The 12,598-nt window shown below is 42.6% G+C and overlaps 1 protein-coding gene across 2 annotated transcripts; it reads right to left on the reverse strand.

Moving 5' to 3' along the window:
* Positions 1 to 1,580: 1,580 nt before the first annotated feature.
* Positions 1,581 to 11,090, reverse strand: LOC105024122 (tubulin-specific chaperone cofactor E-like protein). 2 transcript variants are annotated; one of them, XM_020050799.2, is made up of 11 exons: positions 11,007 to 11,014; positions 10,757 to 10,811; positions 9,682 to 9,795; positions 9,535 to 9,596; positions 8,258 to 8,431; positions 7,936 to 8,075; positions 7,529 to 7,710; positions 7,016 to 7,272; positions 6,697 to 6,823; positions 6,469 to 6,585; positions 1,581 to 5,591 (listed from the first exon to the last, which is right to left on the reverse strand). In XM_020050799.2, the coding sequence occupies exons 3-11, from the start codon at positions 9,684 to 9,686 to the stop codon at positions 5,246 to 5,248; spliced, it is 1,410 nt and encodes a 469-aa protein (XP_019906358.1). In that variant the 5' UTR covers positions 9,687 to 9,795; positions 10,757 to 10,811; positions 11,007 to 11,014; the 3' UTR covers positions 1,581 to 5,245. The 2 variants fall into 2 exon arrangements, with proteins under 2 accessions (XP_019906358.1, XP_010892130.1); XM_010893828.4 differs by having other exon boundaries at positions 10,767 to 11,090.
* Between the last annotated feature and the right edge of the window lie 1,508 nt (positions 11,091 to 12,598).

A 12,598-nucleotide genomic window follows, 5' to 3' on the forward strand; every position in this document is an offset into this window, starting at 1 on the left:
TTCTGCTTTGGGCTTTACTTTTAAGTTTTACTTTGTACTTGAAAACCAACAGTTACTAGGTTTAAATATATTCAGCTTTTATACTATGCGTACACATTTTCAACACAATACACATTTCAATTGTTCTAATACAAGTATTAGAACAATTGGCTTACCAGGTGTTTCTTCTTAGTAGTGTTCTGTCATATAATTTTTAAATGTGAAAGAGAGACTTGGTGTCTGTCTGTCAACATGAGGTATCAATGAAAAACTAGTAAGCCATTAGGCCCCCCCCCCCCCCCTAATTCTACACCCCTGCAATGACCCCAAACATAGGCTACTATCATGCCAACAAGGGAGTTTTTCAGGCAGAAAGTGGAAAGTTATTTACAGACCAAGTCTATGTACAGATATAAATCCAATAGAACAGGTCTTTAATTTGCTGAAAATAAGACTTAAGGCTAAAGACGATAAAGCAAACAACAACTATGGTGATAGAACAGTCCAGGTAGAGCAACAGAGAATTACCTAATGTTAGGGTCAACATTTTAGGATGCAGACTTTAGGCAGGTTTTGAATGCAAAGGGTATGGAACAAAATACTAAACACAATTTGCATTATATGTATCGGTCTCAAAACTTTTGATGACCTGAAACGCAGACCATGCTTAACAAAACCAATACGTAAAACAATACCTTAAATAAATTTGACAATGATACATTTGTTTTTCACGTCCGTAATACCATTATCTCACTTTGTTTAGCAGTTGTCTGTCATTAATGGTAATAATAAAGCATATCTGAAAAAAACACTTTCACATCTGATATTGCTCACACAACTGAAAGCCACCCCCTCGCGTCCAGTTAATTGTTGTACGCTACATTCCGTTGTTAAATTTCTGAGTTTCATAGTAGCTCTTGAAAAGGGCAGTATATTCCTTAGTCGTATAAACGAATTCCTTTTGCATGCCTTTCTTTGATAGTAGCGAAAAACATGTGGGTTACGAAATAACAGTTAATTGTGTTCTCAAGATAGGGAACTAAAGAAACTCAGAGGTTATGACTAACCGTTCAAAAAATATCCCAGTCCGTTTTCTTTCAGTTGCCTTGGCCTGATACACATGAGCAATTCTCTGGAAATATTTATATTCTAAATATTCGTTTTAGATAGAGACTGACGATACTCTCTCGTTACTTCTGACGTATGAAGGACCACCGACACCACCTTCGTTGAGCTCCTGTGCTGAACTGCTTCGTTTGGCTGAGAGACCGTCTTTCAAAGTGTCAGCTCCGTGAACAAATTGTTTGAATTATTTTATGAAAAGCACCTTGTAAAATAAATACTTTTTAAAATAATATATATATTTCCAATAAAGTGGAGGATCAAATAATTCCTAGTTATAGATACTGAACGCGGTTCAAAACTCTATAATCCAGAAGAGGGCAATGTTTTATCATAATGAGCGCATGTTACGTCACAACAAAGATTTTCTGTTATCCCAGGACAAATCACAAGTGATGCGCACAGTCTATACGTGGTTATGACATTACGAAATGCTAATTTTGAATTTTCTAACAACACAGAACACAGAACGCCATTAATTGTTTAATAAATGTTTAATGCATGGTTTAAAATAAATAAAGAAAGGGTGGGTGTCCAAAATCCTTTCATTTGTGTTACTACCAAAGCTAGGGATAATACTTGGGTAAATTGCTTTAGCAACCTAGTTATGTTCTTCTATTTTTTGAGGAGGCAGCAGAAAGCAGAAAATTCAAATAACACTGAATATTTTGAACTTATAATGTGCAAGCAAACATATTCTTCAACATTATCATTAAAACAATCAAGACTAATTTCAATAGCAGTGCCTAGAAGTGCCATGCCCTCTAAATACAGGACCTTCATTGCTGTGGATATGTTGTGTTGTAATGTATTTGAGCAGAAATGGGTTCATTTGTTGTTGTTGTTTTTTTACAGAAACTGGCAACAATAACACATAAATGTATAAGTCAGCCTTACTAAAGGAGACTGAAAATAGCAATGACTGCATAGACAGCATCAATGTGTCACCACCTCTCATCCCTAAAGCAATAGGTGAACTATTGAATTCTACATCTTAACAAGAAGACTACTATTTATTGTCAGATATTTCTCTACAGTGTAACCAGGTGAATTACATACTGCATTGAATGATACACGTTCCATATTTTATTTCTGCCACGCAGATATACCTTTGATAAACCTTTGATAAACCTTTGGACAACAGTGTCACATCCAGGATTCCAAAAATCATAAAACAGTCTCTACAGCAGTTGGACTCATGGAGCACAGACACCTAGTACTATCAGGTGTTCAAAAATAACGCTAATTTCAATGCAAATCCACATTTTTATAGTGGCACACCGCTTTAGTATCCCATCATGAAGAGAATACAGTTGGTTAGGTCAAACAGGGCGGAGGACTCCTAACTACAGAACGGCCAGAGATATACTGTACCAGACCAATGTGGAGCACTGCATGATATGTTTACAATACTTGAGGTGCAGGAGAGGCACTAACCCACATCCACGATAATAGAAATAGTTTAACTTCTGCCGGGAACAAATGAACCCAGACAAGAGTGAAGTGGTTACCTGGAATAGGTCTAGATGCCAAAGAGATCTTTCACACTAAAACACAGTGATCTCAAAGCTGGAGCAGCATTTAGTGTATGTTGAGACTAAAGGGAAAACAGTTCACACAAAACATTGAATAAATATCATGAGTTCAAATCAAACATTTAAATCAACTGCTAATTTCAACGCTTTCAACACCAACTCTGACATTCCCACTGTACGTTGACGAGTTGATTCAGAATCCATTAATGTGCTATGTTCATGCTTACTAATGAAACTGGAATAAAAGGAAACCATGGAAAAGGAGATACGAACGGAAAGGGAGCATTGGTTAAAGGCGGCAATGAGTGTCGTATACCATTACGAGCCTATAGCTGATTACCAGTTCCCCTTTGATACAGCACTCTATATTCACAAAGTATTAATAGCTCTGCTTACAGCCTGCATGAAAACATGATTTCAGAAACCAAAGGAGGCAATTAAATCTAAACCTACACTATTATCTAAATGTACAATGAGCAACAGCTCCAGAGAGATCTAATTTAATTTATATTTGTTAAAATGTATATCCATTTATGCTGTCATTCTCCATAGTCATACTTGCATTAATACATGTTTTATGTAAGCAACTGAAGTCATCTAGAGCAAATGCAACATAGAAAAATTAGCCCTACTGTAAAAAAGGACCTTTGCTTCATGTTTAATATGTTGTGACGTAATAAAATAAATACAATAAATTATGTGAGATATATTGCTACAGTCTAATACATTGTTTTTTTTTATTTAGATCTAGCTCTGTTAAGTGCAAGTTCCTAAACTTTTCTGTCTTCAAAATCAGATAATACCACATCACAACACAGTCAGTAGATTAAAATGCAACAGAGAACCAAGCAGCCTATACATGGTGATTTAAGGTGGCAGTGCCCCTCAGCTGTGAAACACCAAGCAATTACTTAGTTCTTCTGTCCCAAACAACGGCTGCTGACCTAGTTAACTTTGCCCTGGAGAAGACAAAAACAGAACCAAGTGCACGTTCCTTTACACACATGGCAAACGCATCAGCAACGCAATGTCTAAGTTCATACAAACCAATGCACTATCTTTGGTGAAAAAAAGCCTGTGCTTGCAACAGGGCCTAAGATACCGAGGCAAATGTGTCAATAGGTGTTAAAATGTAATCCAGGCAAATTGTCCTGGACAGCTGAAGGATTTCCACAAAAAATGCCAGAAAATTCAGAACACAAAAACATATTTAGCAAAGCAATATTTTCATGCAGCACTGTATGATCCATATGTATTTCATTTGGAGGGATCAGTTACCTAACAAAGTAAAGTGTATACTAGTCACTGACCCATTGAAAAGTACAGCTTGTATCTTCTGAGGGAATGACGACAAAGCACAATCAAGACTTCGGTTAGCTTGAGTACAACGGACCCAGTACACTCAAAGCAGTCAGTATGACAGACGTATAGCGTACCAAATAGGATTTCATCTACACCTCTTCCATTCTACAGATTATACAATGGGGCATTGTCTTAAAGATACACAAGCAGAACTGTGCAACATCTCCTGTGCTTATAAGACACATACGTTCTAGGAGTGAGGACACTTTTCTCATGTTTAGGCCATATATTTTTCAGTTACTGTATAACCGATGCCTCGTTTCACATTTCAATCATTTTACGATTAGCTCTGCCATTGTAGTAGCTGGAGTTCGGTTAAATATTCCTGAAATGAATCATGGGAATCATTCCCGATTCACGTTACAATCCTATTGGCCTAACACGTACGGTGTCACATCCGTTCACTAGAATACTGAAAGTATAGTAAGGTTGCTAGGTGTTGTACAAAGGGTTTTACGTATTACTGTACCTTTCTCCCTCCTCGGTTATTAAAATGCATTATGCCTTAGTCAGTGTACATGTATGGAGCAGTGACGTTAAATAACAAAGCCATTCCGAGTCATCACGAGGAGCCCCCAGGTGGCGCAGCAGCCTAAGGCGCTCTTACCTAACATAAAGCTGATCACCAGTCTAGTATGGTGTGTCGCTAGCTAATGAGTGGCTGGGAGAGGCCACGCGCAATGCAAATGGCCAACACTGCCTGGAGAAGGGACTCTTGTTCAGCAGGGTTCTCATTGCTTTCTAGTGACGATCTCGGGATGTTTGGGCTCCTTCAAAAACGTACGCAGGTGGCCAGGTGAGTGGGCGCGCACTCACACGCATTGCCGGACCTTACATACGGGTTGAAAAAGCAGTGTTGGAAAAAAGGACAGATTGGTGTGAGTGCCATGGAGGAAGGTTTGGATGATCTTAAACTCTCCCGGATCTGGTGGGAGTGGTTACGGTGAGACTGGGCCATAAATGCAATTATGCATGACATTTGGGAAGGGAGAAAAGGGGGGATATAAATGAAGTTAACAAAAAATATGAGAAAGAATCAAAGTCATGTTATTCCTGATAATGTGTCCCACCCTCAATGCTAAATGTAGGACAGGTTAAAGGAGTCTTCAAACAAGATTTGGATTGGGAAGGGGAGTATCTTAGAAACAGAATTACTGGAGCTGCATCCCCATTCAAGCCAACATGCCACGATGGGTAGACCATTCTGGTAATGTTATTTCTACGGCGGGTGAGTTACGGTTTGGGAGTTAAGGTTTGACGGTGGCGGTAGTCCCTTTGCTGGTCTTGGGTACCACCAGGAGTTGGTCCCCGTCCTGGATACTGTATGAGTGGAGGGCCCTCGTGTGGTACTTCATCTCTTCCGGCCCAAACACGCTGTCCTTGTCAATGTAGTAAAGGCGCATCTGACTGGCTGACAGTTGGACGACTGTCCTTAGTTGTTTCTTCAGCTCGGCCACGGTCTGGTCCAGGCGAATGCTCACCTGTTCCACCATATCCTCACAGTGCACCTCCACCTCGGCATGGCAGCGCGGTCGAAGGTCAATCTCAGCCAAGGGTTCCAGTTTTCCGTATTTGGTCACCAGGCAGTGGTACCTGGGGGATTAGAAAATAAACTCATTGCATAAACCACTGTCATCTGGGGACACACAGCATATAGCGTAGTCATCAAGAGACATGGGATAATACCACAGTCATCTAGAGACACGGGATATACCACAGTCATCTAGAGACACAGGATATACCACAGTCATCTAGAGACACAGGATAATACCACAGTCATCTAGAGACACAGGATAATACCACAGTCATCTAGAGACACAGGATAATACCACAGTCATCTAGAGACACAGGATAATACCACAGTCATCTAGAGACACAGGATAATACCACAGTCATCTAGAGACACGGGATATACCACAGTCATCTAGAGACACGGGATATACCACAGTCATCTAGAGACACAGGATAATACCACAGTCATCTAGAGACACAGGATAATACCACAGTCATCTAGAGACACAGGATAATACCACAGTCATCTAGAGACACAGGATAATACCACAGTCATCTAGAGACACAGGATATACCACAGTCATCTAGAGACACAGGATAATACCACAGTCATCTAGAGACACAGGATAATACCACAGTCATCTAGAGACACAGGATAATACCACAGTCATCTAGAGACACAGGATAATACCACAGTCATCTAGAGACACAGGATAATACCACAGTCATCTAGAGACACGGGATATACCACAGTCATCTAGAGACACGGGATATACCACAGTCATCTAGAGACACAGGATAATACCATAGTCATCTAGAGCAGTGGTTCCCAACCAGGGGTACTAGGACCCCTGGGGGTACTTGGCCTCTCCACAGGGGGTACACTGCATATACCATAGCCACTTAAAAGCAGTCTTCCTGGACCCTTGAAAAGAGAACCGCGTGGCGCATTGAATACCTGTAAGGCAGTTGGTCCTCTGGGTAATCCACATGGTAACGGATGAAAAACCTCTCTGAGTCCTCCCTCTCCCCGTACGTCACCACGCTGCCATTGAGTGATGAAACAGAGGGCAGGCTGCAAGGACAAAGGGTGAGCGTTTTATGTAGCTATAAAGACGTGACACTGTGCGCGTGTTAATGCAACGTCAGTCATTGAGAACTGGGATGTTTTGGCGGGGGAACGTACTGTGCCACCATCAGGCTCCGGCGCTCAGTGTTGGTGTAGTTCTGTAGCAAGGGAATCCCCTGGAGCCTCACGTCTTCCAGTTTAGGGAAGTGGTTAAGCTTCTCTATGTCCTCCCATCTACTGAGACCTGACAGACACAGAGAGATGCATAGGAGACACGCACACACACACACACACACACACACAAAAGAGCACACACACACACATTTACATGCACGTACACACACACTCGCAAGCTACTGAAATTTCTCCCGACCTGACAGGAGTGCACGGGCCGCCACCCGGTGAAGGACCAACCCCTGCAGACTCGGGCTGTTACCTGAGTTGTGCAGATTGATGCTGCGCAGATTGGGGAAGAGACGCCCCAGGGTGTCCTCAGAGTCCTGGATGCAGCTCAGGTTGCAGTTGGCCATGACCAGGGTCTCCAGGCCGGGGAACATGGAGCCGATCCTGCGCACCTCGGCCCAGTCCTGCAGGTTGTTGTCGGTGATGTGCAGCAGGCGCAGGGTGTGGCACGGCAGCGTGCAGGCCGACACGCCGGTGTACCCGTTCAGACACAGGAACAGCTCTTCCAGTCTGTCGGCCGGGGGGGGTGGGGGGGGGGAGGACAGGAGCGACACCCGGATCAGTACACAACACGCACCGTTCGCCTCTCACATCTCTCCCACTGTAAAGGGCCGGACCTCCTGACAGAGGAGTTGTCTCTTATCCCCCAGGTCCACAGACAATAAATCCCTCTGGCTGACTCAAGAAAACCCAATCTGTCCCGAGGTGTGAGCAGTCAGTTGTGAGTGGCTGTTTATGAACACCGTAGAAATAAGATTGAACTTACTCTGGCATCTCCCGTGTGAGTACGAGCACCGTGTCCCAGGACACCTGGGTGTTGTTGAGGACCAGACGACGGACTCGGGCAAAGGCCTCGGCACTGCTAGGCTCCAAGACAACCTCGCTTAGTGGGTTGGAGCTCAGGTTGAGGAAGTCCAGATTAGGGATGTTTGACACAATCTTACTGATCTGAAAGGAGTGGCTTGAGATTAAGTATGTGACATCTCCATATAAAATGTCAATTCGTACAATGCCGTGGGTGAGGTGGCATAATTTAAACACAGTTTAAATTATTACTACTATGTTACTACTGTGTTATTACTACGTTATTACCATACAATTACTACCGTAGTACCGTGTGTGCACTCAAAAATCAGTCTTCTCGGGACGAGTACAATAGCGGGGTAGACCCACCTCATGCCAGTCTTGAAGCTTGTTGTGGGACAGGTCGAGCTCCACCACATGGGTACAGAAGGCAGCAATCTCCCGCTCTTCCCCTGCGTGGCTGATTCCGCAGCCGCTTAGGACCAACACACTGGGAAGGTTTAACCGATCTAGGAGGGAGAGAGAAGAACAACTTAAATATCCCAGGCTCACTACCAACACTTAACCATTATTGTCCTTTTCATTTCAACCGAGCTGTAAAAGAGAAAGGAAAATAATATGGGGTGCCAATTTTTTAAGAGTTCAATGACTGAACTGGGAGACCGCGGACGGACCACACTTAAGCACTCACCTTTCATTGGTGAGCCCTGGGGGAGGGTGGGAACCACCACCTTGCCCATGCCGGGCCCTCTGCGGTAGGGGAAGTTCTCCGGGCTGTACTTCTCACTGAGCACTTGCATGAAGGTGCGTCCCTCCTGCTCAGGTGGGTCCATGGCGCCGCTGTCCCACATCCCCTCTGGGTCGGCTGTGTCGGCCCAGGGGTAAAAGAGCCAAATACTCATAGAGGTTAGCCTGGCGGGGTCGGCTGGCTGAGGCAACAGTGGACGTCGCTCACTTTCGCGCCCATATCCAATCACTTGTAGGGGCTCGTCCCATCACTAACGCTATGCTGACCTGTTTGTGGTCGCACAAAACATACCAGTCTTCACAGAAACACGTGTCCGTCACACATTCGCACGCTACATATTATGTTTTCATTTACGGCACTCACCTCAGGCATAGGTAATATTTGACATGGTCGGTCAGCCTAATGCTGCACCGCAGCCAGAGAGGAACAATATGGATTGCCTCTAAGGGGTGGAAAGGGGGCCCAGTGATAATGCTACGAAGGGGAGTGACAGAGGGAGTCGTCCGTACAAAAGTCCTTATCAGTGAAACGCAGTGCGACTTCTCCATTTAAACTTTAAAGCCCTCTAAGCTTGCCTGGGGAAGGGGGCCTACACCGATGATTCTTGATCATTCTCACAAAACGTAAAACAAATCGAGTGGAAAAAGTGGCTAGGTTTCGGCTCTGTGGCTGTAATGTTTAACATACTGGGGAAATTAATGTTGTCGTCATCCGAAAACACTGGTAGCCTCAACCTTGTGCACCCTTATGTGATTTTTAAAAACTCTGAGAAGGCAAAGGTTAGTAACATATCATTAGCGGAGAAATAGATGCCTGACGTTTCCACATTGATGTTAGCGAGGTGCTGGTGAGGACACAATTGAGTTTGACCAGTGGCAATAAGCATCTTTTTAAGAAAGATACTGTGAAAAATAATGCTTCTCATGTTGCCCAAGTTATTATAATAATATAGGTGTTCTACTGAAGAGAAAGTCATATCACATCACACTACCACACTAGCAAGTGTAGGTCACAGAAAAACAGTGGAACTGGCCTGTATTTCTAACAACCAGAACAACAGAAAAAACTACTGGATCATTTATAAACAAAGAAAACAGTATCACTATCCAAAACTGACAGGTTTCCATAAAGTTAATCACTGATATGGGTGGAACTATCACATTAATGTACATGATTGAGGGGAGACGAGCGCTCGTGTAGAACAGGTGACGCAGGCTTACCTCCAGCAATGTCCCTCTCCGCCAGTCCACTGTCACAGCTCACTGTGCGTTCCTGCAGAGGCCTGTCAGAGGAGCGGAGTTGACAGACATTAGTGTATCAGTAGGACGGATTGGCAAGTAACACCAGGGTGGAGGAATGCGTCTTACTCCATGGTGGCTGGCTGGCCAGGGGCGGAGAGAGAGCCTGAACCCTCCTTTGGACTCCAATGAAAGGCAGCAGGGGGTGCTGAGAGACAGGCAGGTACCGTGACAGACTGGACACTTGAATAAAAACAAAACGTTATGCCTGATTTTCAGATCACAAATTGACCTGATAAAATATGGCTTTGAGGAGTACGTAAAGTAAATATCAGTATGGATTTCAGGCTATAAGTACACGTCTCTGGACTATATCACTGAAAGGGCATTGTGTTTTGTGAATCGCTTTGGTCTGATAAATATCAATTGGCATATATGCTGTCCGCATTGGTGCTGTGACACAAAAGGAGATCACACAGATTATTAGGCCTAAAACTAGACCTATCATATACAACGATATAATCAGTTACTGCACTAGCTGTAGAAGCACAAATACATGGAACAACCATATCCAAATTACATAGACTTTGATTGAAGTTCAGACTTGAGAACAGTAGTGCATTATTGATCAGATAAGTGTTTTCTTACTTGCCACAGAGGAAAGTTATCTGTATATTTGCTAGGAAAGTACAGGAATAAATACTGCAGAATTGTTTATGTAAGAATATGCCAGTCATTTCATGGACAAGTATAGCTACGTAGCTATAAATTCAAGCATGATAAACAGGACAAGTTCACAACAACCCTAAACGGTTGCTACTGTAGCTAGCTACGTACCGTTAACGTATTTTATAATAATATTTTAACAGCATCGTCGAGGCGATGACAAGTGATTTCTGACAATGTTACGAAAACATTCGGTAACGTTTAAGTGTAGCTTAAACTTGCATGTTATGTACTGGATGGTATAGCTAACAGCTAGCGATTTTAGTAGGATACAGAGCATCTTCTGTTCTAGACGACTGATGAATGCCATGATCCAGACTGCCAGGCAGCATCATTAAATTACCCATACAAGGCATAGGCATAGCAATAACATAACACATCCACTGTTCTCACGAAAAGGCCTTGCATTTGCTAGATATAACTACAAGTAATTATTAGTTGAGATGTACGTGTTATATTTTCGCATTTCCTCACTCACCTTTACTGACCTGCTCTGTGAGAATTTCTTGTTGATCCAGCTGTCATCGCACCCCCTCTCATCCCGGATATGACGTGTAATAAAACAGTGGTGGGGGGTGAAACAATGTATGCATGGGTGTGCATCTTGAACAGTGTTTTGTATGACATATAAACCAATGAATTGTCATGAACATGTATTGGTAACAATTCTATTTTGCAGTCGGTTTATTCAAATAAATAAAAATATTTCTGACCACCGGCTGTTCTACCTGGGCTCCTAGAAGAAAAAGCAAAAAGCAAAACAACGACTATAAAATACAAACAAAACAACTAAATATGTTTGCGGTTTTACTAAACATTGCATGTTCTGTTGTCTTTTGATTACTTCGATATCATATTAGAGTTAGCATCTACTACCGGTGGGGGTTAGCTAAAATTGGCTGAGTTGGCTAAACTCTTACAGGATCGTGGGGAACAATTTGTTAGCATTGCCAAAGCAAGTGGAAAAAGGGAATATAAACCTGATGAGTATATTCCAGAAAAATGGCTCAACAAATACCGGGTTCCCTGAACATAACCGTCTTCTTTTAACCAGATGAGGGTCGATGAGGCTTTGATTCCAGAACTGGTTCTCGCTTATAGGCTGTGGGGAGCAGATTGATCCGAGAAACTCGTGTGCACGCACCATTTAAAGGTCCTCTTATCCATGGCAGATAATATGATGGACATCATGGAGTCAAAATGTAGAGCTCAATATTTCTGTAGTTAATGCATTATTATTAGCACCTGCAACGATCACGTTTTCGTCAAAATAATCTGTTTGAAGTTCTTATATTTCGTTTTTATCTACTGCTAGGATCTTTTTGCTCCCATGGGGTTATGTGTGTTACTAAAAATACAATTGGCTACGTAATGGGGGATTATTTTACCATCCGTAATTAGAGCATCATTTATGAACATGAAGTCTGCTTGACACATCTTTCCTAAGAAGATACATTTTCTTTTAAGAAGAGTTTTCTTTGTTAAAGTAACAGTTTCAGCGTTTCTGGTGAACACAATTTTGATTGTTTTTGTAGTGAAGCACCACTTTATTACACAATATTGAAGGAAGATACTTCAAACAGGCATACACATTTATTTTCGTGAGATCCGATGACTAGACTGCACTCCGAGATATTATAGAAAAAAGGGGAGAAATTCATTGAAATTGAAACTCATTGATCAATGGAGTAACCTATAACGATGAGAAAGGCTGATATTCGATTAATCCTGTTCATATTGTCATGGGTCACGTGGTTGCTAAACTAATCGTTGCGAAAACACTTGTAGAACGCATTTTATGAATCGAATGCAAGTGTAAAATCATATCCCTTTATCTACTGTGCAGCACTTTCTTTTTGTATCCTGCGGCGCCCTCTCCTGGTGAAAAGCGCGTTGCTAGGGTTCTCATCCGAAGAGACTTTGTTCCGGACCTGGAGTAATGTCGATTTGCACGCGCCCTCTCGCGTTAAAGGGGAATGAAGACGAATATTTAAACATTTCCGATATCCATGAATCGCTTGAAGTAGTTGTTGGACTGCCTCTTTATGGACGCAACTCTCTCACTCATGGAGAGCAGGATCGAGCTAGCGCGAGTGCACCTTCAGAGGGTTACATTACTCTCCCCTCACTAAAGCGATTTCATAGAACTTTGATAGACTTGACTTGGTTATTCTCACCAGTGGTGAATTGCAGATGTGCATGTGGGATATGTAGAGGGTTGACTTCAAAACAACTCCAATACTTATTGGAATGCTATCATAAAAGTCCTGAACTGTGTGTAGTGGGCTATATTGCACTGTTCTTCAAGAAGGAGGTGGAC

Source organism: Esox lucius, chromosome 1 (assembly GCF_011004845.1).
Source record: "Esox lucius isolate fEsoLuc1 chromosome 1, fEsoLuc1.pri, whole genome shotgun sequence".
Lineage (NCBI taxonomy): Eukaryota > Metazoa > Chordata > Actinopteri > Esociformes > Esocidae > Esox > Esox lucius.

Coding starts and splice junctions, on each gene's coding strand:
- LOC105024122 (XM_010893828.4), bottom strand. Junction 7,273..7,528: donor CTCACACGGGAGATGCCAGA/GTAAGTTCAATC, acceptor CCCGGCCGACAG/ACTGGAAGAGCTGTTCCTGT. Junction 6,586..6,696: donor CGGAGCCTGATGGTGGCACA/GTACGTTCCCCC, acceptor TTGTCCTTGCAG/CCTGCCCTCTGTTTCATCAC.